We start from the raw sequence: 24,206 nt of genomic DNA, 5'->3' as shown, positions 1-24,206 counted from the left end.
CAGGTCACGGAAAGTAACTGTGTGAAGAAAAATTAATAGGTCAAATTGTGTGTGGCCTGAGGAAGATGATTTGAAAAAAGGTGCAAGGAAAGACTTGCTCTAATTATACAAGGATTTGTGGGAGTCATTTGGAGTACTGATTTAAAGTAATAAACCAGGGAAGATATGTGACATCTTTGACTCATTAAGTCCAAGCCAAGCATAAAGCACCCATTTACACTAATTCTGTACTAATAATATTTTTATTCTGAACTGCCCCTTGCAACTGCAGATGTTGAAATACTTGTCCTTTCAGCTATTCATTTCCCACCCACCATTCAGTGATCATCAGTCATTCCAAGTGAAATAGCAATTCCCTTGAATTTCTTCTGAGCTAGTGCTGTACTATTGAAACTAGCGATGCCTATTTAAACCAATCCCTTCTGCCTGCTCATGCTCCATACACTATGATTTTTGCATATCTAAGATCCCCTTAAATGTTTCTATCATACCTACTTCCACCACCACCCTCTGGTAGCACATTTCAGACACCTTTTATCTCTTCTTTTCAATTCTGGTGAAACACCTCCAACTCGTTTTCTTTTCCCACAGATGCTGCCTAACCTGCTGAGTATTTCTAGCATTTTCTGTTTTCATTTCAGATCATATTCTATTAGCTTCTCTAATTCTTTACTCTACCTACGCACTAGTCCTTTCTGAATCACGCATTAGGATGTCCATTGGCATCTATATATTGGTACTCTGTAATCTCTTACTATTTTTATAATATGATTTTATAAATGTTCTGTAAAAATTAACCAATTTCACACTTTCTTGCACATTCCAGTTGCCAGATCTTTGCCCGCTCATTTCTCTACAGCTTTTTGCAGCCTCCTTCAGCCTTTTCACAGTTTACTTTCCCACGTATCTTTCTGTCATTAGCAAAATTAACGGCCATATCCATAATGCTGTCATCCAAGTTATTTATGTAAATTGTAAAAAAAAAGACATCCCAGCACATTTTCTTGTGGTACATCCTTGGTTACATTTTACCAACCAGAGGAAGACATGTTTTGTTTACTTTCAACCTTGTTTACCAGTCTGCCTTTTATCCATGCCTTTTCCAGTTCACCTTGATCCACAGCACGTTACTTCGTCAAAGGACAAAGTTAGTCAAGCATGATCTCGCTTCTTCAAGGTTACATTGATTTTGCATGATTACCATGGATTTCTAAGTGTCTAATATTTTTTATGTAAGAAGTTAGGCTCATTGGCTTGTCACTTTAAAGAAACAACTTACACTTTCAAATTGATCATATTTAAAAAGGCATTAATTTCTATTGCATTATTCATATACGGTACTCATAATGATTAGTTGACAGGCCTTCTTTCAATTGGCCTTCTAAAACTTGTGAATCTAAAAGACAGACACCCAAGTCCAACGTCTCCAGCACAATATGGCATATTCACAAAATGTTCTTGGGAAACGTGGAATTATTTGTTAATAATTCCAGTTATCGACATGCTAAGATATTTAATAATTGCAGGAGTAGAATATTGATGGCCCAGTCATGCAAGAGCTATGAATGTTTTAAAAGGGCCTGCACATCACTGTGGCATGAGGTAGAGTGCCATTTTTAGGATGTTTTTACCATTTTTCCATGAAGATCTTAAAAATGGCATATTTCTAAGCTTCCATTTAAAATCACACTATGCTCCTGAAGGATATTTTTGAAGCCTGTTAGATAGCAAGATACTAAATCATTAGCTTTTATGTTATTCCTGCAGGGCAAGCTGTACACAATAAATGATTCATTAGTTTGTCCTGATAGCTGGTAAACAAATGGCTTCATAGTAACATAATATGGAAGAGCAACTAGATGATAAATAGTTTGAGAAAATTGCCTAGCAGATGTAGCCCAATCAGACTCTGCATCTTGCTCTGCCATTTGATAATACAATCTTAGCCTCAGCACCACATTCCCATTCTCTCCACATACAGATTGACTTTCTTGTCCTTTAAATATCTCTCAGACTCCCGGTTGAATTTACTCAAATACTCTGCCTGCACAGCAGCACGGGGTAGAAAATTCCAAAGATCACGACGCACTGAAAGACAAAGTTCTTTTTCATCTCCAACTTAAATCAAAGACTCCTTATTCTGAATCTAGGCTCCCTAGTTCTAAATACCTGATATCAGAGAAATATCCACTCCTCATTCTGCCCAACTACCTGCATCTCAGAAACTCATATGTTTCAGTAAGATTATGACTCATGCAGTGGGTATAGGTCGAACTTTCTCAACCTCTCTTCATGCATCAACCCCTTAATTGTAGGAATCAACTGAGTGACAAGAAAATAAGATAAATAATATTTACAAAATATTAGAATTTAACATGCATCTAATCATCTAATGAGATCTATGCTCTGCTTTCTTTGAACAGTAATCTCAGCACATTTCCGTGTTTGCGAGCCTTATGCAGATATCAAGGGACGCTATCATTTCGGTTTCCACTGCCCACGCCTATCAGACAGCAAAAGCTACATGTTATGTTGTCATCATAACAGCACGGTCTTCAAGTATTGCTGCAACGAGACTGAGTTTCAGGCAGTCATGCAGATGAACATGACAGGCCAGCCAGAGGGATACATGCATAAGTAAGTGCAGAAGCTCTTGAGATCTGGTCAGGTTCTTTGGCTCTTGATATTTTAAAAATGTGTAAATTGTTAATGATAAGAAACAGTATTTTGTCAATGTTGCAGATTAAGTAATGAACATAGGCCTTAATTTTGTTTACCAGTTTGAATTGATCAGAATGCATGCATTCTGCTCAATTCATGCATTAGCATTCTGGGAGATTGGAATTCCAGCCGGCCATCCAAATAGCACACGTTAATTAGAAACACAAGAAATTCTGTAGATGCTGGAAGTGCAGGGCAACACATACAAAATGCTGGAGGAACTCAGCAGTTCAGACAGCATGTACGGAAATGAATAAAATGTTGATGCTTTGGGCTGAGACTCTTCTTCAGGACAGGAAAGGAAGACGGAAAGATGCCAGAATGAAAAGGTGGGGATGGAGAAGTAGGATTATCTAGAAGAATGATAGGTAAAGCCAGGCGGGTGGGAAAGGTAAAGGACTAGAGAAGAAGGAAGCTGAAGGGAGAGGAGAGTGGACCATGGGAGGAAGGGAAGAAGGAGGGACACCAGGAGGAGATGATAGGCGTGCAAGGAGAAGAGGAAAGAGGCCAGAGTGGGGAATAGAAGGAGAAGGAAAGAGGAAAGTGAAATTTTTACTGGAAGGGGAAATCGATGTTCATGCCGTCAAATTGGAGGCTACTCAGACAGAATATGTTGCCCTTCCATCCTGAGAGGGGACCTGGAAAGGAAAGCCTCATCCTGGGAACAGATGTGGTGGAGATGAAAGAACTGAGAAAAGAGAATAGTATTTTTACAGAAGACCGGGGGGAAGAGGTATAGTCAAGATAACAGTTGAAATCGGGTTTATAAAAGAAGTCAGAAGACAGTTTGGTGAGAGAGGGAGAGAGAGAGAGAGAGAGAGAGAGAGAAGGAAGTTGTCAGAAATGGACCAATTGTATTTAAGGGCAGAGTAGAAGTTGGAGGCAAAGTTGATGAAATTGATGATCACAACATGCGTGCATGGAGCAGCACCAACACACATGTACTGCAGGAAGAGGTGGGGATCATTACCATGAAAGGCTCACGAAATGGACTGTTATACGTATCCAACGGAAAACCTGACATTGCTGGGGCCCATGGTTACCCCTTAGGTTTGCAGAAAGTGGGAGGAGCCAAAGGAGAAATCATTGAGGGTGAAGACCAGATGGAGGGGGTTGCTGGTGGAGGAGAACTGGTTGACTCTTTTAATGAGAAAGAAGCGGAGAACTTTAAGCCTTCTTGATAGGGGATAGAAGTGTCTCAGGACTGGACATCCATAGTGAAAATGAGGCAGTTAGTGCCAGAGAATTGAAAGTTTTTGAGGAAATATAGGGCATGTGAAGTGTCCGGATGTAGATGAGAATGGACTTAACCGGGGGGATAGATGGAGTTGAGATATGTAGGAATAATTCAGTGGGGCAGGACCAGGCAGACAATGGACCTACTCAGATAGTCAGGCATGTTGATCTTGGGTAGGAGGTAGAAATGAGAATTGCAGGGTAAGAGAACTGTGAGTTTCGTGGCAATGGTTGGGGGTTCTCCAGAGTTGATGAGGCTAGTGATGCTGTTGGAGACAATCTTGTGATGATCCAGAGTGTGATCTTTTTCAATGGGTAGGTAAGAGGAAGTCTCTGAGAGTTGCAGCCTGTCCTCAGCAAGATAGAGGTCTGTCTGCAACATTAAAACAGCAAACCCTTCGTCTGCAGGTTTGATGGTAAGGTTGGGATTGATGCAGAGACAATGAAGGGCAGATTTGCTCAGAGGGCGTAAGGTTCGAGAACAAGTGAGAAGTGCTGAAGTTGAGCTGGTTGATGTCTAAATCTGCAATCCAAGGTGAAAGGAATCAGAGAAGGCAATGACCCAGAGCAGGGTGTCCATGAAGAGAAGGAGCGTTGAAGACAGGAGAATAGGTCATCAGTACGGGTTGGGTAATTCTTGCCAAAGAAATGGAGATGGTGGCAATAGAAGAAGAGCTCAATGTCATAGTGGGTGCGAAACTCACTGAGGTGCAGGCAAAGCGGGACAAAGGTAAGGTCCTTGCTGAGAACAGAACCTTCTGCCTCAGGGAGAGGAAGGTTGGAAGGAATGGTGAAGATACAGCAGGGATTAGAGGGGCAAGGAGCGTTACTTGCGTCGGAGTAGTAGGGAGGGTTGGGGTTTTCATGGAAGGTGGGAAGGGATGAAGATGATGTATCTGACTTCTCAAAAGGTGATGGGGTAGCCTGAGAGACCCGGGGTTGGTGAGTGGTGGTGGGGAAAGGGGTGCCTGTGGTTCTAGCAGCAGCGAGAATAACTTCAACCCAAAGGGGCTGGCAGCATAAGTCTGGGCTGCAGCCAAAGCTAGAGGCTGCATAATTTGCATTCTGGAGATGTCCAGGGTCATTGGAGCTGGAGTTGATGATTGTATATCTGGTTCAGAGGAGTCCAAGGCTGTCAGACTGGATTCAGAGTTGGCGGGATCTGTAGTCTTGGGGATGTCCAATCAACTTAAGGTCCAAGCGGGAGGCGACAGGAAGGGTGCAGGGGCATTGGAACAGGAGTTGGAGTCTGAGGGATCCACAGCTGGAGATGGGTGATCTTCTGATCCTTCCTGAAAACAAGGATGGCAAAGAACTTGTGGTTGAAGGCATGGATCCAGTGCAGGATGAAATGTAGAAGTCTATTACAGGCAAAGGAGATAGAGGCCTAGAGCTGTGGCAGAAACTGGGACAGAGCCTGCAGGTATCTCTGCATTGCAGAAAGAGTGGCATGTAGAATTCAGAGGGAAAAGCAATCAACTGAATGTAGTTACCTGGGATCCTTGGTGGCGCCAAGCTGAGAGGCCTGAAGATGGTGCTGGAAGCCATGTGGTATAAGATGGCAGCGAAGACAAGTTCCCAGGAAGGATACATGGCTGTGGTAGTGAGTCTGGATGAGTACGTGATCGACGAGCCAGAGGACAGCAGAGATCATAGAGAAGGAGCAGAGATAGAGGGTCTCACTGAACTCCCTTAGAAGAAAAGATTTAAACTTCTTCAAAGTAGTCATCCCTCGAAGAGACTTCACAGTGGAGCAGCAAATCTAAACTACAAGAGAAACTGCAGATGCTGGAAATCCAGGGCAACACAATCAAAATGCTGGAGGAACTCAGCAGGAAAGGTAGCATCTATGGAAGTGAATAAACAGTCGTTCTGGGCCAAAACGTTGACACACAAATCAATCTGGATTAATTAGGTAGGGTGAGATGGATGTTGATGGAAACAAATTTGTAGAAAGTGGTAGGATTATGTATGACTCTTAAAAGGAATACTATTTTGGATTTCATAAGTTTGTCTTTTTTAACTAAAATAATTCATCATGCTGAATCCCTGATCTGTGCTAATCACAAATGAGAGAATATTAGCCACAACCCAAATAAAAACTGACCAGTTCTTCAACGCAATTTGTTACTGGTCAATGCAAAACTGATATGTGTTAACGTGTGTTAAACTCTACACGTACTTCCAGTTCCACACGTAACAATTGGTTCATCGGGCAAAAAAGATTTCCAGAAACTTATTTCACCATGAGCTATAGTCTTTAGGAAGGAATATAACACCATTTGGAAAAGGGTAAAATAAGGCATGTTATTGATTTGATTAGACATTTAAAATTTCTCTACAAAGCAATTTTACATTGCCAGAATAGAGTACACAAGGGAAATGTTTGGTTATTATTTCTTTTTAAATTAAATACATTTGTTAATCTTTTCATTCATTAATTTTCTTAAATTTTCTGTTTAACCATAAAATGTATGTAAGTTACTTCCCTGGTCCTGATAGGTTATTCTGCTGCTTTTGGTGGTGAAGTGTGAGTTACTGCTTTCCATTTTGTATCTCTGATCACTTCCACTGCTTTGAGCGAAAATGGCCAATCAAATGAAAGGAAGCTTCAGGATTATGGTCAAAGAGGTTCATTATCCAGTGTAACACACACAAAATGCTGGAGGAACTCAGCAGGTAAGGCAGCATCTACGGAGAGGAATAAACAGTCAATGTTTAGGGCTGAACTGGAAAGGATGGGGGGAGAAGCAGGTGAGGGGAGGTGAGGGTGTACAAGTTAGCAAGTGACAGGCGAAGCCAGGTGAGAGGGAAGGTGATTGAGTGGGGGAGGGGAATGATGGAGGGTGATAGGTGGGAAAGGTGGTCTGAAGAAGAAAGAATCTTCTTCATCATCCATCTGAATGCAAAAGTAGTGCTATTAATTCTGCATATTAAGCACCCAATTAAATAGAAAAAAATGGTATTTCAAAATTAGAAGTGATTATGCTGTACCTAGATGAGAATCCAGATGGAGATTTATTAATGGTATATGGATTTAATTAATATATCATCTCCTTATTTAAATAAAGTGGAACTCATCTGGAACATTATACCAGTATAACTTTTGATTGGAGTCAATACTCCATTGACTGCTAAAATCTGCCTATGACAAAATTACTGTTCAGTAGCTGTAACGAATGTCCTTTGCAGGACTTATATGCTCTGAACTGTGTCTCATAGTCAGGCTGACAGACACTATATGCTTCATCACAGTATCATAGTGTATCTCTCATGATTGGACTAATAAATGTTGAACTCTCCTTCTCAGTGCTGGACTTGGAGGCATAAAACTCTCACCACTGAACTGAAAAGGCAATGAACTGTCTTTTTTGTTGTTAGACCAAGAGGCACTGAATACTCTTACTTATTGCTGACTGACATATGTTGAACCCTTCCTTTTATGGTCAGGCCAACAGACATAGAGCTCTCCCTCTTATTGTTGGCCTGACAGGCTCTCCCCATCATCGACAGACTAACAGACACTGAACTCTCCCTCTCACTGTAGAACTGATAAGGTGGGAACTGTACCTTTCTCCACCTCCTCTTCACAAAGAGCTAAATGTTTTCAATTCTAACTCTATCAAGCGCTTCAGATTTGCAAAGATATATTTGTATGCTATAACGTAAAAGGCTTGGATTTTCCTACTTTGATATATCAGCCCAGTCATGCTTTCTACACTGAACTACCCTCAGACAATTTCAAGTCTTCTGTACGAGTAATGTTTATTGCAGAATTACCAACTTGCTGTTGTTGGTTTAGCTCTCAATCTCACTCTGCTCTGTTTGCAATCCTCTCCATGGAGTCAAGGGAAATGACTTAAATTAATGCATTTTTAAAAAGGTTTTGCTGGTTCATTATTGATTGCAAAATTCCAGCTAGATAGTCATGCAACAAAACACAACTGAGTTTCAAATTGTCTTTAAAAATGTTAATTATAATTTATGAGGATTATGATTTACTCAGATAACTGAAATATAATAGATATTAAATAATTTTCTTTATTCTGTACTGTAACTCATATTTCATTTTCTATCTTAATCAAATTTGTATGTTCCAATATACGTTCAGAATTCTAAATGTCCATTATCTTTCCTGTTTTGCTGTCTGTGAGAATTCTTTAACGTCATTCATAGTTATTAAACGTTCTGATTAAGGCACTAACCAATGACAGCAGTCAACATCCAAAAAGGGAAATTCCGTGCCTCTGAGCTCAATGGTCATTGTGGGAAGCTTTTTTTTCTTTGAAGGTCAAATACAAATGTCACTGCTTTCCAAACTCCAAGCTAATTAAATTTATAGCATTGTCATATATCTTGGCCATTAACAGATGATCTGCTCAGCTCAATCCCAGTTCCTACTTCTCGGCCTTTGCACAAAACATAGAAGTTTCAATATATAGTTAGGGTTTCAGTTTTAACAACTATTCCAGAGAGTGAATCCCAGATCCTCATTATTTTCATAACTCTACTCTAACTTTTACATTAAGTTGATACCCTCTGATTGTTTAGCTCTCTACTATGGGTAATGGGCCTTTCCCATGGGATCCAGGTTATTTGAGATTCATGTTGTGTTGGTAAGGCAGATAGAAAATTGGCTGGGTCACACAAGACCTTAATAGGGAATTGTGGAACAGTTCTGTAGCACTTACACACTGCAGTAGAGATCAAGGGGATGGCTTTGTAACAGAGAGATAATGGGTGATCTTGCAGGGCTTGTCCCAGACAAGTGTAACTAGAATCAATTCAAGCCAACCCAAACCGCGTATTACAGGCTAAAGTAAACTATTGTAAACTCATACATGGTTACCCGCCTAGCAAATATCCCATAAACTCCAACACACAAGCTTGCCATTGTACATATGAACTGCTCATGGCTCACATAACACACAACTGCTGAAGCTTAATGGCTCGTATAGGCCCTGAAACTTGCACTGCAAAAGACTTACCTCACTCTATTTATATATTAGCTGATGCACCATCAATAACTCACACTGAGACGTAAGGCGAGATATCGGCTTTTATTGACTGGAAGAAGGAAGCAGGAGTGAGTGTCTATCATACTATGTCCTGGAGACTGAGGCCGAGCGTCAGGCCTCAGATCGCCTTTATACAGGGGCCTGTGGGAGGAGCCACAGGAGCAGTCAGCAGGGGGCGTGTCCAGACAGGCACATAGTTCACCACATTAGCATTTACAGGGAAGAACTAAAAGGGAAAAATGTAGATAAGAAAATTTTGGATTGGGAAGCATACATTCCATGATGAGTGACTCCCAACTGACATTAGGTTGGAATAAACAAAAAGTTAGTTCAAAGGTCGAAGAAAAGTTAATATTCAAACACATATATGTCACCATATACTACCCTGAAATGCATCTTCTTGCCAGCATACACAGTAAATCAAGAAAGACAACAGTATCAATGAAGGACCACGCCCAAATGGAAGGACAAACAATGTGCAAAAAGCAATGAACTATGCAAATACAAAAGAGAAAGAATGTATTAATAAATAAGTAAACAATAAATTTCAAGACCATGAGATGAAGCGTCGTTGAAGGTCAGTCCGTAGTTTGTGGGAACATTTCAGTGACATGTTGAGTGAAGTTATCCCCTTTGATTCAAGAGCCTAATGGCTGAAATTTAAAAACTGTCCCAGAACCTCAAGTCAAGTCAAGTCGCTTTTATTGTCATTTCAACCATAATTGCTGGTACAGTACACAGTAAAAACAAAACAACATTCCTCCAGGACCATGGTGCTACATGAAACAACACAAAGCTACACTAGACTACGTGAAACAACACAAAACTTCAGACCTCAGACCTAGACTTAGACTTCAGGGGTCCTTCATAATGCTGTTAGCTTTGTGGATGCAGCATGTGGTGTAAACGAGAGAGATCCCGAAGATCCCTTCATGGGTCCTGATGCTCCTGAACCTTCTTCTTGATAGCTTCAGTGAGAAGAGAGCATGGCCTGGATGGTGGGGTTCCTTGATGATGGATGCTGCTTTCCTGCAATAGCGCACCATGTAGATGTGCTCATTGGTGGGGAGGGTTTTACCGGTGATGGACTGGGCAACATCCACTAACTCTTGGAGGATTTTCAGTACAATGGCATTGATTTTTCCCTACAAGACTCATGATTCTCCGGCTTCCTCCTCCTTAATTTTAGTAATCAGCTCCTTGGTCTTGCTGACATTAAGTGAGAGATTGTTGTGGCACCACTCAGCCAGAGCTTTGATTCAGCCAACAACAGTGGTGAAGTCAGCGAAGTTAAATTTGGAACTGGAGCTGTGCTTAGCCTCACAGCCATAAGTATAAAATGAGTAGAGCAGGGAGTTAAGCACACAACTGTGTGGTGTATCTGTGCTGAGCGAAATTGTGGAAGAAATGTTGCCAATCTGAACCGACTGGGGTCTGCAAGTGAGGAGATCAAGGATCCAGTAATTGCACAGGGGGGTTCTGAGGTCAAGGTCTTGAAGTTTATTGATTTTTGATGGTTATATGGCAGGGTGATGAGAGCCAGCGTGATAGAGCTGAGGATGAGCCAACAGGTTTACAAGCAGATGATGGGTATAATGTGAATGTAAGGAAGGAAAAGCCAATGACTGGATACAAATGCAGACAATGCAAAGAGTTAAATTGTATCACAGAGACAAAATTCAAAAGGGCAAAGAATGCAGGACCAAAGGTGCTGTATCTAAATGCACGTAGTATTCGGAATAAGGTGGATGAACTTGTGGCACAATTAGAGATTGCTCATTATGACATTGTGGGCATCACTGAGTCGTGGCTCAAACAAGGTCCTAATTGGGAGCATAATATCAAAGGATATACTTTGTATTGAAAGGACAGGCATAGGCGGTGGTGTGGCTCTGTTGGTGAGAGATGGAATTACATCGTTAGAAAGAGGTGGCAAAGGGTTAAAGAATGTCAAATCTTTGTGGGTGGAGTTAAGAAACTGCAAGGGTATAAAGCCATTATGGGAATCATATATAGGCTTCAAAATTGTAGCCAAGATGTGAATTCATGTCACAATCGTGATGAGGGCCTTCAATGCAAAAAGGGATTGGAAAAATAAAGTTGGTGTTGGATCACAAGAGAGGAGAATTGTTGAATGCCTACGAGATGGCAGCTTGTGCTTGAGCCTACTTGGAGAAAGGCTATCTTAGGTTTGGTGTTGTGTAATAATCCAGATTTTATAAGGGAGTTTAAGGTAAAGAAACCTTAGGAAGCAGTGATCATGATGTCTTTGAATTCATACTGCAATTTGAGAGGGCGAAGCATGTCAGATGTATGAATATCTCAATGGAATAAAGAGAATTACAGAGGCATGAGACATGAGGAGTTTGCCCAGATGGTTTGGAGGGGGATATTGGTGGGGACAATGGTTGAGCAGAGGTGGCTGAAGTTTCTGGGAATAGTTCACAAGGCACAGGATAGATATGTCCCACAGCAGAAAAGGTTTTCAAATGGCAGAAGTAAGCAACCATGGCTGACAAGGGAAGTTAAGGACTGCATAAAAGCCAAGGAAAGAACATATAATGTAGCAAAAGTGAGTGGGAAGTTGGATGATTGGGATATTTTTTAAATCCAACAAAAGGCAACTAAAAAGGTCATAAGAAGGAAAAAGATGAACTATGAGGGCAAACTAGCTTATAGTAAAAAAAGCAGAATACTAATTTTTTTTTCAGTTATATAAAGAGTAAAAGGGAGGTGAAATTTGATATTGGACCACTGGAAAATGATGCTGGTGATGTAGTAAGAAGGACAAAGAAATGCTCGATGAACTTAATAAGGAATTTGCATCATTCTTTACTGTGGAAGACATTAGCAGTGTGCCGGAGGACTATGAGTATCAGGGAGAAGGAGTGAGTACCATTGCTATTACAAAGGAAAACATGTCAGGTAAACTGAAAGGTCTTAAGGTGAATAAGTCACCTGGGCCAGATGGGCTATATCTCAGAGTTCTGAAAGAGATTGCTGAAGAGATAGCAGATGTATTGGTTATGAATCACTTGATTTTGGCATGGTTCTGAAGGACTGAAAAATTGCAAATATCAATCCACTACTTAAGAAGAGAGGAAGGCAAAAAAAGAAAATTATAGGCCAGTTAGCTTAACCACAGTGATTGGGAAAGTATTGGTGTCCATTATTAGAACGAGGTTTCTGGGTACTTGGAGACTAATGACAAAATAAGCAAAGTCAGCAGGGAAAGCTTGCATGACAAATCTGTTACAGTTCTTCGAGGAAGTAACAAACAGGGTGGACAAAGGAGAGGCAGTGGATGCAATTGACTTGGATTTTCAGAAGGCATTTGATAAGGTGCCACACGTGAGGCTGCTTAACCAGATAAAATCCTATGGCATTACAGCAAAGATACTGACATGGATAGAGGAATGGCTGACAGATAGGAGGCAGCGAGTGGGAATAAAGGGGGCCTTTTCTGGTTGGCTGCCCATATCTAGTAGTGTTCCTCGGGAGTCAGTATTGGGACCACTACTTTTCACATCATTTGTCAATAATTTGGATAATGGAATTGATGGCTTTGTGGCAAAGTTTACAGATGACATGAAGATAGGTAGAGGGGTAGGTGGTGCTGAGGAAGCAATGCGATTGCAGCAGAACTTAAGACAAACTGCAAAAATGGATAAAAAAGTGGCAGATGGAATACAGTATTGGGAAATAGACGATAATGCATTTTGTTAAAAGGAACAAAAGTGCAGACTATTATCTAAATGAGGAGAAAATTCAAACATCAGAGGTTCAAAGGGACTTAGGAGTCTTCGTGCAAGACAACCAGAAGGATAGTTTACAGGTTGAGTCTGTGACAAAGAAGGCAAATACAATGTTGGCATTTATTTCAAGGGAAGTAGAGTATAAAAACAAGGAGATAATGCTGAGGCTTCATAAGATACTAGTCAGGCCGCACTTGAAGAACTGTCAGTTTTGTAAGCAGTGTGCACCTTGTCACCGAGTTTCACTTGCACTATCTTGTTCTGAGTGAAAACCACAAACTTAAAATTCTGGCTGCCAAGATGGAGGAAAACAATGGAGGGGTGCTTTTCTGACTGGAGGTCTGCAACCACAGGGATCAGTGCTAGGGCTTCTGTTGCTTGTAATTCATTTCAATGAAAATGTAGTTGGTTTGATTTGGAAGTTTGTAGATGACAGGAAGATTGATAAGAGTTGTGGAAAGTAAGGTTTTCCAGCCTAAATAAAGTTTCCTTGTAGGTAAAGATTTTCATATCTTGCAAAAGCTTTGGTTGACAAGTGACATCATAAAAAAATCCTGAAACTGGTGTTTTATGCATTGGACAAAGCTTTGACACACAGTAATTTCACAAAGTACATCAATTGAGGTTAATTTGAGTTTCAGATTTATTGTCTCAAATATCCTTTTCCTATTACCAATAGACAGAGACCAGTAGAATATGTGATCATTTCTATATTGTAATTTCAGTATTAAGCAATTAAAGCAATAGTCAATGTATTTCATTAAGAAAGTGATAAAAAAAATTATCTTTAGAGCAGGTGTCAAATTGCAGAGGGGGAAATACATTATGCTGTGGGGTTTTTTTTGAACAGTCCTTATGATCTGGAATGCAGCACCTGAAATGTTGGTGGATACAGACACAAAGCCAATTTTCCAAAGGAATTTGGATGCATATTTAAAAAGAAGAAACTTTGTTTTTTATTGAATTGAATTGACTTTATTACTTACATCCTTCATATACATGAGGTGTAAAAATCTTTACCTCTCCATCTAAATATGCAATGTGTGATTTATAGCAATTTATAATATATAGTATGTACAATAGGACAGGCAATATAACATAGAAATACAGTTGTGTCAGTATGAGTTAATCAGTCTGATGGCCTGGTGGAAGAAGCTGTCCCAGAGCCTGTTGGTCCTGACTTTTATGTTATGGTACCATTTCCCAGATGGTTACCCTGTCTCCATTCCTCCTGTAGTCCACAATCAGTTCCTTTGTTTTTGCGACTTTGAGGAAGAGGTTGTTTTCTTGACTCCACTGTGTCAGGGTGATGACTTCTCTGTAGGTTGCCTCATTATTATTTGAGATTTGGCCAATCAATGCAGTATAAATTTAATTAGCAGATTGGAGCTGATACAGTAGTGGGTATGCAGAGGGTAAGGGAGGGGGCTTAGGACACAGCACTGAGGGGAACCTGTACAGAGGGGCAGAGGTGAGGGAGCCCATTCTTACCACCTGCTGGCGATCTGACCGCAAGTCCAGGATCCAGCTACACAAGGCAGGGTGAAGCCTTGTCGAGCCTGGAGGGAATTACTGTACAGTGTTGAGTGCTGAACTGTAGTCCAAGAACAGCATTCTCACATAAGCATCCTTACATGAAAGAACAGAGAAATTAATGGAATAATTTTTGAAATACCTGATCTAGCTTGATAGCCAAAAACCTTCTCCAACCAGTATAATTCTATATCACTGTAGTACGTTATGTAAATTAAAGAAAGACTTATACAAGCTTCATAAAGGAAAGAAAGGAATGAGGGTAAAACATCAAATAATAGTTGGATAATGGTAAATATTTTCCTATTCTATCATCCAATTTAAAGTTGATATATCCTCTTTGAGTTTCAAGCCATCTTGTGGCATAAATAGAGGGCTAGATTGAGATATGCCACTTACTTTCATCAACTATAAAAATTTCTTGAGAATTGTCCATCCTATACTTCCTCTGTGCCAAGCATGTATGCGTAATGGCATCTGAACTGATTATAATAGGTATAGAAAATGATTTTGCATGCACCCTTATGGGAAATGGGAAGAAATATGAAATTTAGTATGGGGAACTGAAAACAAAAATGACAGGTATTTGGAGAGATGACACCAGGGTACATTCCAGAATATTGATATGGAGTGGTTAAGCAGTAATTGCAATGAAATTGCTAATACAAATTGAGAAGTTCTCTCGTCTGCATGAAGTTTCCTCACAGATAAAATATTGCATACTATACAGTAACTGTGGTGAGTATAGGAAGAGGACAAAGTATGCTAAATAATCTAATCTTTCTATCAGCATGACTTCTCTGTATATGCAAGCAATCCATTCCTAATACAGGATATTGGTTGTATTATGTTAGCATTACAAAGAATGCCCTTAGCTGTTGGAAATTATATAGTGGGCAGATTCTGCTGAACACTAGGAAAGTTATCAGGGTGATGTTACATGAAAATGGAATAAAGATAAATACATGACTACAGGCAGTTCAGTAAATTACTGGCTGCTGTTACTGGAAATTTGAATTGGTCCATGGGGATTCTAGTTGCAATATCTCTGCTGACACAAGTAGTGAAGTCAACACTGGTGAAGATTATGGATAGTGAAATTCAGCAGACACTACGAAGAACATTATTGTTCTTCGGCTGCAGATTAAACTACAAAATTGATTCAGAAAGGGTTGTCTGCCATGGTCTATAACTGCAAAATGAAACCCTTAGTTGTAACCAGACAAATAAATTATATCCCAATTTCCCACAAGGAAATCTTTCATTACTTTGTCACTTATAAGAAAAACCGTCATGAAGAAAAAAGCATCAACTATGGGCATAAATTAGAACAGTATCATTTCTTAATGCGATGATTACAGTAAAAAGGAATTTCTCAGGTCTTGCTGATGCAGAGACTTATGAAACTGTCCTTTCATTTTAACAGTCTGGCACAATGGGGCAATTTTAAGCCAATCTTTCTAATCAGATCTAGAGACTTGGGAAATAAAATCACTCAAGTTGCTAATTTCCATTCCCCAGCTGTCAAGAGCTGACTGCTTTGTAAATTAACCTTTTCTCCTGAGCTGGTGAAAAATACACACATTTGAAGCTAATAGGAAACTGTTCACTGGAAGAGCCAAGTTTGAAATGGTAGTGAGTTTCTTGCCAGACCTACTCAGCAAAGATTGGATCAGAACAAGAACAGGCTTTAAATGAAAATTCAATTCCTTTCATTCCCCTACTTGACTAGGAAGATGTGAATTGCTCCACAGGGCCTCATGGGGAAATCCTTGTCCCTTTCTTCTGCATTCCTACCTCCCAGTCTCAGGTCACCTTCACAAGAAGACCTTCAGCTGTGAAATTCAAGCTACATTATACCAATATTCTACTTTGAAGAGATGTCTTTTATATAAACTGGGGTTCTTCTTATTTGTGCTTTAGTAGAAAACAAGGATAAAGTGAAAGGGATGGCAGGGTAACCCTGATGATGGTGGTAGAAAGAAAAGTAGAAGAGAAGAAAGTCCACTGTTTTCAATCAGTAGAATCAGTATAGGTGGGGTAAGGAAATGACCAATGGCAAGAAGATCTGTGGGCTCATCAGAGCATACAATATACATAATGTAATATACAACTCGATATAACAGTTCTATTAATCCTCACACAGATTGGGCAGCCTTAATTAGCAAGGAGGATGAGTTCATGGATTACTTTGGAAAAAGTTCATGAGAATAATATGTTAAGGAAACAGCTAGGGAATAGGTCATGTGAGATCCAGATATTATCCAATAAGAAAGTTAATTAGTAAAGGATCCTCTGGGGAAGAGTAATCCTAATAATAAAAACAGAATTTCATATTAACTTTGAGGGTGATCTGCTTTTGAGCCTTAAATAAAATCAATTGTAGAAAATACAGGGTGAGTTTCTTGAGGTAGTTTAGAAAATTGGTTAAAAAATTAAGTAGATAAGCAATGACAAATATTTAAAGACATAATTCATAATTCTCACTAAATTCAAAATCGCTTGACCAATAGAAACAGATTTGGAAATTTAGTACTGTCAACAAGGGAAATTAAGGACTGTATTAGATTAAAATAAGAGCCTTATAACTTTGCTTAAAGAAGCAATACTTGATGATTGAGAGGGTTGAAATGCTCAGCAAATAATGACCATGAAGTCAAAGTGGCGAGGTTAACGATTGAAGTGCCATGAAGATAGCTGCTGGACTTGAGTTATTTACCACCTATCTTAATGACTTAGGAAAGAGAATAAAGTGTAATGCTTCCCAGTCTGTTATTGATATGAACCTTGGCAGGAAGTTAGACTATAAGAAGGACAAAAGACACCACAAAGAGAGACAGCCAAGTTAAGTAATTGTACAGAAAGGAGCAATTGGAGTATAATGTGACAGATGCTGCAGTTATCCATGATATTTGTAAAAATGGAAGGTGAAACACTTTTTGAAAAATGGTGAGAGTTCAGTCATTGACTAACAGGCAGTGGCAGATTTGGGGTGGGTGTCACGGGAGAGAATGGCAAGTACTCACATTTGCTTCTACTTTTAGAACACAGAACAGTACAGCACATTCCGGCCCTTTCAAGATACTCTAAGATCAGTCTAATTCTTCCTTCCTACATAACTCTCCATTTTTCTTTCATCCATGTATCTATTGTAAATACCCTCTATACATTTGCTTCTGCCACTACCCCCTTGTAGGGTGTTTCATGCAGCCACCATTCTGTGTGTAAAGAACATACAGTACCTTTGATATTCCCTCTATACGTTCTACCAATGACAGCCAATTAGCTATTTCTGTCCTAGATAAAGTCTGGCTATCCACTATCTCTGCCTGTTTATGTTCTATTACCCCATTTGGAGCACCTGATGTAGACAGTGTATACAACATATTGAAATCCGTCCACTATTTTTACTATTGACAACCATCATAATTGAGAGCACAAGAGTCACTGGGTAAGATGTGAGAGGAGAAGATGAGGAAACTCTCCAAATAGAAAATACCTAAATAAAGTTAATGCATTTGTCCCTTGTTATTCCTCCTACAGCAACAAATCTAATGATTTATAATGGCTTCCTTATGACTACAAACTTATTCCAAACCACAATAAATTTCCAAAAGTGGACCATAATTTGCTGTAAGAGGAAAGGTCAAATCACACATGCTCACAGTTCAATGAGTCCTTGCTCATTCATCCAAGATGATATTTTTCATGGCAAGTTTGTAATCATGTGAACTGCAAAACTCAGAGCAGCATAACCCAGAGTGGCAGATAACAAAAGCGATGAACCTGAATCATCAATCTGATGCCAAAGCTGTGGGTTGCAATCATGCTGATAATAATAGTGTAGTGTACCAGTCTGCCAGTGTTTAGTTCCACAATGCCTTCCTACAATACACCCAGAGAAACTTGCTTTATTTGTTAGTAATCCAATGACAAACAAGAGAAAATCTATGCCATTCCCTCTCCTTCACCATTCCCCACCCCCTTTTCCCTCTCTCACCTTATCTCCTTACCTGCCCTTCACCTCCCTCTGGTGCTCCTCCCACTCTTCTTCCTTCCATGTCTTTCTGTCCTCTCCTATCAGATACCCCCTTCTCCAGCCCTGTATCTCTTTTGCCAATCAACTTTCCAGGTGATTATTTCACCCCTACCCCCTCCCTCATGGCTTCACCTATCACCTTGTGGTTCTTCCTCCCCCTCCCACTTCCTTACTCTGACTCCTCATCTTCTTTCCAGTCCTGATGAAGGGTCTCGGCCTGAAACGTTGACAGTGCTCTTTTCCATAGATGTTGTTGGCCTGCTAAGTTCCTCCAGCATTGTGTGTGTGTTTATTAGTAAGTAGGTCGTTCCAAAAATTGTCACAATACGTAGAAGTATCATGTCGAATTATTTCCAAGGAGTAAGTATTTATTGACGTTTTGCGTATTTCATTGATATGTTATATAGTTTATATTTCTTTATGCTGCTACACACATATGAAACGTGATTTCTAACCTCACTCTCATTTCAGTAACTACAGTGCGCTGGTTGGAGTATGGATTTACGGTTTTTTTGTCCTGGTCTTGCTTATACTGGACCTTCTGTACTACTCTGCCATGAACTATGAGATCTGCAAATTTTACCTGTCGAAGTGGGGGATCCGAGGCAGCTGGCTGAAGCAAGACGAGAGTCAATGGAGCGGCTCCACTCAGGGACAGGGACAGTGTCAAGCTCAGGAGCAGTCCCAGGCCCATTCTGCACAGACTATACAGACGCTGAAAGCTGATGTTCAAAGTCCAGCCTTGATGTCTTTTCAAACTTCAACTGCATGGTGAGTAAGCGCAGTCATTTATAAAACAGACGACAGCTGGATGCCTACAGCTGCAGATGGGTGTAAGCGTGCATGTTTAATCACATGATATTTTCTTTGACTGTCCAGGAATATCTTTGCTTCCCTCCTTACCTCTCATATATCAGTACTGATTTTTAAATATAATAGTATAGGTATGAATCAAGTCTCCAAAACCTAAGTAAAGATTCTGAATAACCAACATAACAGACAAAGCCATTGACTGGTGGTCAGGTCACACATAGATAACATCATTAGACCTCAGTTTAAAATCTTCTGCTCAGTTTGCCAGTGTTTCAATCCCCAATGCCTTCCTACGATCTGCCTAGAGAAACTTACTTTATTAGTTAGTAAGTCTGCAACAAAATCGATAAGCTCACAAAATGGCACATAAATTAGAAAACAGTCAATTTCATCGCTGGGCTACCGGGATCATGTTGTCTCAGATTCACAATTGGGCTTCTTATCACTGACATGGCGTATGTCGTGAAATTTGTTGTTTTGCATCAGCAATACATTGCAATACATAAAAAAATTAAGTTGCAATAAAGATTATATACTGTATTAAAAATAAATAGAGCACAAAACAGAACAAGATTGTGAGATTATGTTCAAGGTTCATGATCTGTTGAGAATCTGATGGCGGAGGGGTAGAAGCTGTTCCTGAAACATTGAGAGTGTGCCTTCAGGCTCCTGTATCTCCCCCATAATGGTAGTCATGAAAAGTAGAAATGTTGAGCATGGTGAGGGTCCTTCAAGGTGAATGTCACTTTCTTGAGGCACCACCTTTTGAAGAAGTCCTCGATGACAGGGAGGCTAGTACGCATGATGACAATGGCTGAATCTGCACCCCCCTGCTGTTTTTCCTAACCCTGTGCACTGACTCCCTCATAACAGTCAGTGATGCAACCAGTCGGAATAATCATTTCTGTTAGGTTCAGCCGCAGATTCTGCTGTGTATTAGCAATTCTTTGAAATACGACGTGGTTGTTCAGAATAATTAGACTGATGAATAATAAATAACTGATTAAACTGTTTTTATATTTATTTTAAAGTTATGTTAGAAATACAAACAATTAATTAAATATCTGAAAATGACTTTAACAGATTATAATATAGAAGATAAAACCTTATCTCAGCAGCAGCAAATTGGGATCAGTCTTTTTATCAGAAGACCAGCCTAAAAATTCATTCTGACAACTCTAGAAGAAATTGTACTGGAGTAAAACATCATAGTTCTGGACAAGTTCACACATGTCAGAAAATTCAGTTCCTGAGATTTAAGTAGATTTTTCTCCAGTATGATTTTGAACCTTACAGATATGAAAAATAACAGTTTTTATTTGTAAACAGAGCCACCGGATTTCACAAATCCACTTTAGAATGGCTGCAAAGGCGAGCCAGGGACCTACAGGCCGCTGAGATTAATGGTGGGAAAGTTCCTGAGAGATTATATTTATCTGATTTGTAAAAACAAGGACTGGTTGGGGACATTCAGCATGGCTGCATGTGTGGGAAATAGTGTCTCACAAATTCACTGAGTTATTTCAGAAGAGGTGACTGAGAGAATTGACAAGGTCAGGTAGGTAGATGTCTACATAGACTTCAGAAAGGCTTTTGACGTAATAGGCTTATCAGGGGATTAGATCCTTTGGCATCCAGGGTCATGGCCAACTGGCAATAAAATCATCTTAATGGAAGGAGACAGAGTGATGGTGGAAGGTTGTTTCTCAGATTGGAGGCCTGTGACCAGTGTTGTGGTGTTGGATTCCCTGCTGTTTGTCACCTATATCAATTTAGATGGAAATGTGGAATGATTAGTAAGTTTACAGGTGACACCAAATTTGGTAATGTGGTAGTTAACAAGGAAGGCTATCTAAGGTTTCAACAGAATCTAGGTCAATTGGGAAAATCAATTTACAGTATTTCTGATTCCAGTCATGACAATTCTAAACAAAATGTTTTATTAGCTTTGTCCCAAAAACAAAATGCTATAGATGCTGTAAATCTAAAGTAAGCCAGCAGTTGCAGAAAGAATGTTTCCAGTTAATGGACCTATGGTAGTTCTGAAGTATTTTGGTTTGCCCTGATGCTGTATTAACGTAAGTACTTGTTTTTCTGGCGGAGATGTACTCCAGAAACACGGCACTATGTATCGGCATGCCACCTGAAGTAAGCTGGGTAAGAATACAAGCATAAAATGGTTAGGATTTTGATCTGGATTTTGGTCTGTTAGAGCTATCGTTATGCTTTTCCAGTGCTGAACTAATGGATTGCCTTTCGGACTATAATGAGAGACTGTTATAACAGAAGTGTTCGGTGATGTATTAACTCATTTCAGATTTTATTTCTATATGATACATGGCATTTAATTCTAAGTATTAATTTAGAGTACAGATAAGTTGAGCATTAATCACACTTAAAGGTTTCCAGTAATTTGCACTTGATAATTATGGCCTATAATGTACCTGTCAATATTCTGATGGGAGAAAGCTGAAGCAACAACTATTTGTAGAAGCTTGCTGTGTGCAAACTGGCCGGAGCTTTTCCTACCTTGCAGCAATGACAATACTTCAAAAAGTACTGCTTTGGCTTTAAAAGAGGGGAGTGTCTGAGGTCATGAAAGATAATAAATAAACGGAAGAATTTACAGAATTAGACTTTCGCACTGCAGTAGTAATCACATGCCCCCTCTCAAAAAGACAAGCAGAATGAATGAGAAAATCATGGCTGGGAACATTTCCCTCCCTTTGTCTGGCCGAGAGTACTTCTCGTTACAGAAATGCACACCAGTAACATTTACAGTGCAATTAAGAACAATAACATTTACTGTATTATAAAATTCAGAGTAAATTCCCAGTGCACTCATTGGAATTTACTGTTATAAAGAAGTGGTTTGTCACCACCAGATATGTAATATGTAAAATTTTACAAATAAATTTAAGTTGATAGCTCCACCTAAGATAGAAAGATAACCCAATAGCCATAACATCACGAGAAGGAGGTTGTGGAAATTAGGATAATTGGCCAAGGCTGACTCTAGCAAACAAGAGTGGGTGTGTTAGTGGCAGGATGCCAATGTGGCAAAAATAGAGGCTTGGCATAGCATTGAATTCAAGACTAATCTGTACAGTTTGTTTGCAAGCAATTGTTGCAACAATTTATTTCACAAAGAAAATAGCTTTATTTATAACTTAATAACTGTTCAAGAAAAATGGATCCAGGTAGTGTGAAAAGGAAATCTTAAATTATATAAAATTTAATGAAGCTAAGATAATTCCAACCCTTCTTTTCCCTATATCTCCTCCACTCGCCCCATCCCACCTCCCCTACTGAAAATAAAATACTCATCATTATATGCCACCATCTGTGACTTATATGGGTACACCATTGGTACCTCCCTTGCAGTAATCTTCCTTTCCGACACAGAAGTTTGATTCACAGTGATTGATTTCTATAGTTCAATACTTTGTTCACTGTTAAATTTTTCGACGCACTCTAATTTGAAGGATATAAATATGGTGACTGGATATGGCAACAGACAAAACTAGCAAAGCGCCAGGGTTGAGTTAACTTGCACCTTTAGTGCTATAGATAAGAGGAACGAGCACAAATTCCACAGCTTTGCCACATCTTTTTTATTGATCATTCTTGGGATATCCTTGTTATCAGCAAAATCAGTGTTTAATAGCCTTGAGTGATGGTGTCCAATAGAGCTACATCCCAATTAAAGAAAGTACAGGCAACCCCAACGTTACAGCTGTTCGAGTAACAAAAATTCACCCTGACAGAATTCACAAATCCCTGCGCAAGAATTTGAGGAATGGAATAAATTTCAACCTTGAAAAATATTTGAATAAACACAGTTTTTATTTCAGCTTCCCTTTCCTGACATATGCACAGGTGGTTTGGATTCCCATTTCAGAAAATTATGACATTCACCATTTTATAAGAACCCACCCCACCCCCACCCTCCCCCCTCACCCCCACATAATATTGCCCCAATATTTCCATATTGAAATCAAATCCTGTCAGCTTTGTATTTGGGGAATTAACGCTTGCACTTAATGTTCTGAATTAGAATGAGAATAATTAGAATCAGGTTTATTACTCTGACATATGCCGTGAAATTTGTTGTTTTGTGGCAGCAGTACAGTGCAGAACATAAAAATTACAATAAGTTACAATAAGTAAATAAATAGTACAAAAACCGCAAGATGGTGTTTATGGATGGTCTGAAATCTGATGCTTGGGGGGATTATACTCTTTCTGCTAGCTGTTTAGATGAAGGCTGTTAGAGGGAAATTTACCAGCTTGCTTCCTAATGGCACATTTAATAAGTTCTCCATAGACAGCCTAGTTAGTAGGTGGCTTTCTATATAATTTTCTTTCTCACTCTTCTTCTTGGCAAGGCTTAACCATCAATAATGAAACAGTGCAACACGCAGCATATGTCCATGTATCTTAAACTAAGCACTACCAGCCTCCTGGAGAAAATACAAGCAGTGCAATCAATGTCAGAGCATGCCGAGAGTCTGTTTATTCACATTTTGTGTTTCAACATTTTGTTAGTTGTTAACACAATGCCCACGTAATATGGATAACGCACATGAGTCACGATTGCAGCTGCCATTTGCCTTGTCATGGTGACCCTCGTGGCCAGTCTGAAAGCCAGCAGCAGGGAAGCTCTGGATGTGCTCAGAGGTTACAACAGTAACAGGAGCAGAGGCAGGTTTCATCAGGGTACTGCATGAACACATCCTTCTTGGGGCTCGGGTTGGAGACTCATTCCAGACAAGAATGACCTCCTGCTGACAACTGCGCTGCTTTTCTTTCCTTCTAACAATTTGCATTGTTCACACCCGCAGGAATTTAGAAACAAAAGAATACTGGCAAGCACCGCATCCTCGAGCAATTATAATAACAGCCAATCAACAACTAACCTGTGTGTCGGTGATGAATCCCATTAAATCACACTGGTTCATGATCCTCTCTGTTCCTGGATGTGTTGGAGGGAGGGCATCAGATAGTGTATTGAACCTATTTTAACATCTCTGTTGTAAACTAATTCCTGATAAAAATGCCCTGTGATTAGCTGGCTCTGAAAGATCATGC

At 39.7% G+C, this 24,206-nt stretch overlaps 1 protein-coding gene across 1 annotated transcript in view; it reads left to right on the top strand.

The window, feature by feature from the left end:
- LOC132397811 (protein shisa-like-1) overlaps nucleotides 1-19,077 on the top strand; it is a 35,747-nt gene extending 16,670 nt beyond the window's left edge. The window contains exons 3-4 of the mRNA XM_059976566.1: nucleotides 2,424-2,637; nucleotides 18,774-19,077. Coding sequence (XP_059832549.1) covers nucleotides 2,424-2,637; nucleotides 18,774-19,077 — 518 coding nt within the window. The remainder of the gene's footprint in view (nucleotides 1-2,423; nucleotides 2,638-18,773) is intronic.
- Nucleotides 19,078-24,206: the final 5,129 nt, after the last annotated feature.

This window comes from Hypanus sabinus, chromosome 8 (assembly GCF_030144855.1).
Source record: "Hypanus sabinus isolate sHypSab1 chromosome 8, sHypSab1.hap1, whole genome shotgun sequence".
Lineage (NCBI taxonomy): Eukaryota > Metazoa > Chordata > Chondrichthyes > Myliobatiformes > Dasyatidae > Hypanus > Hypanus sabinus.
This window is presented reverse-complemented; position numbering and strand designations above follow the sequence as displayed.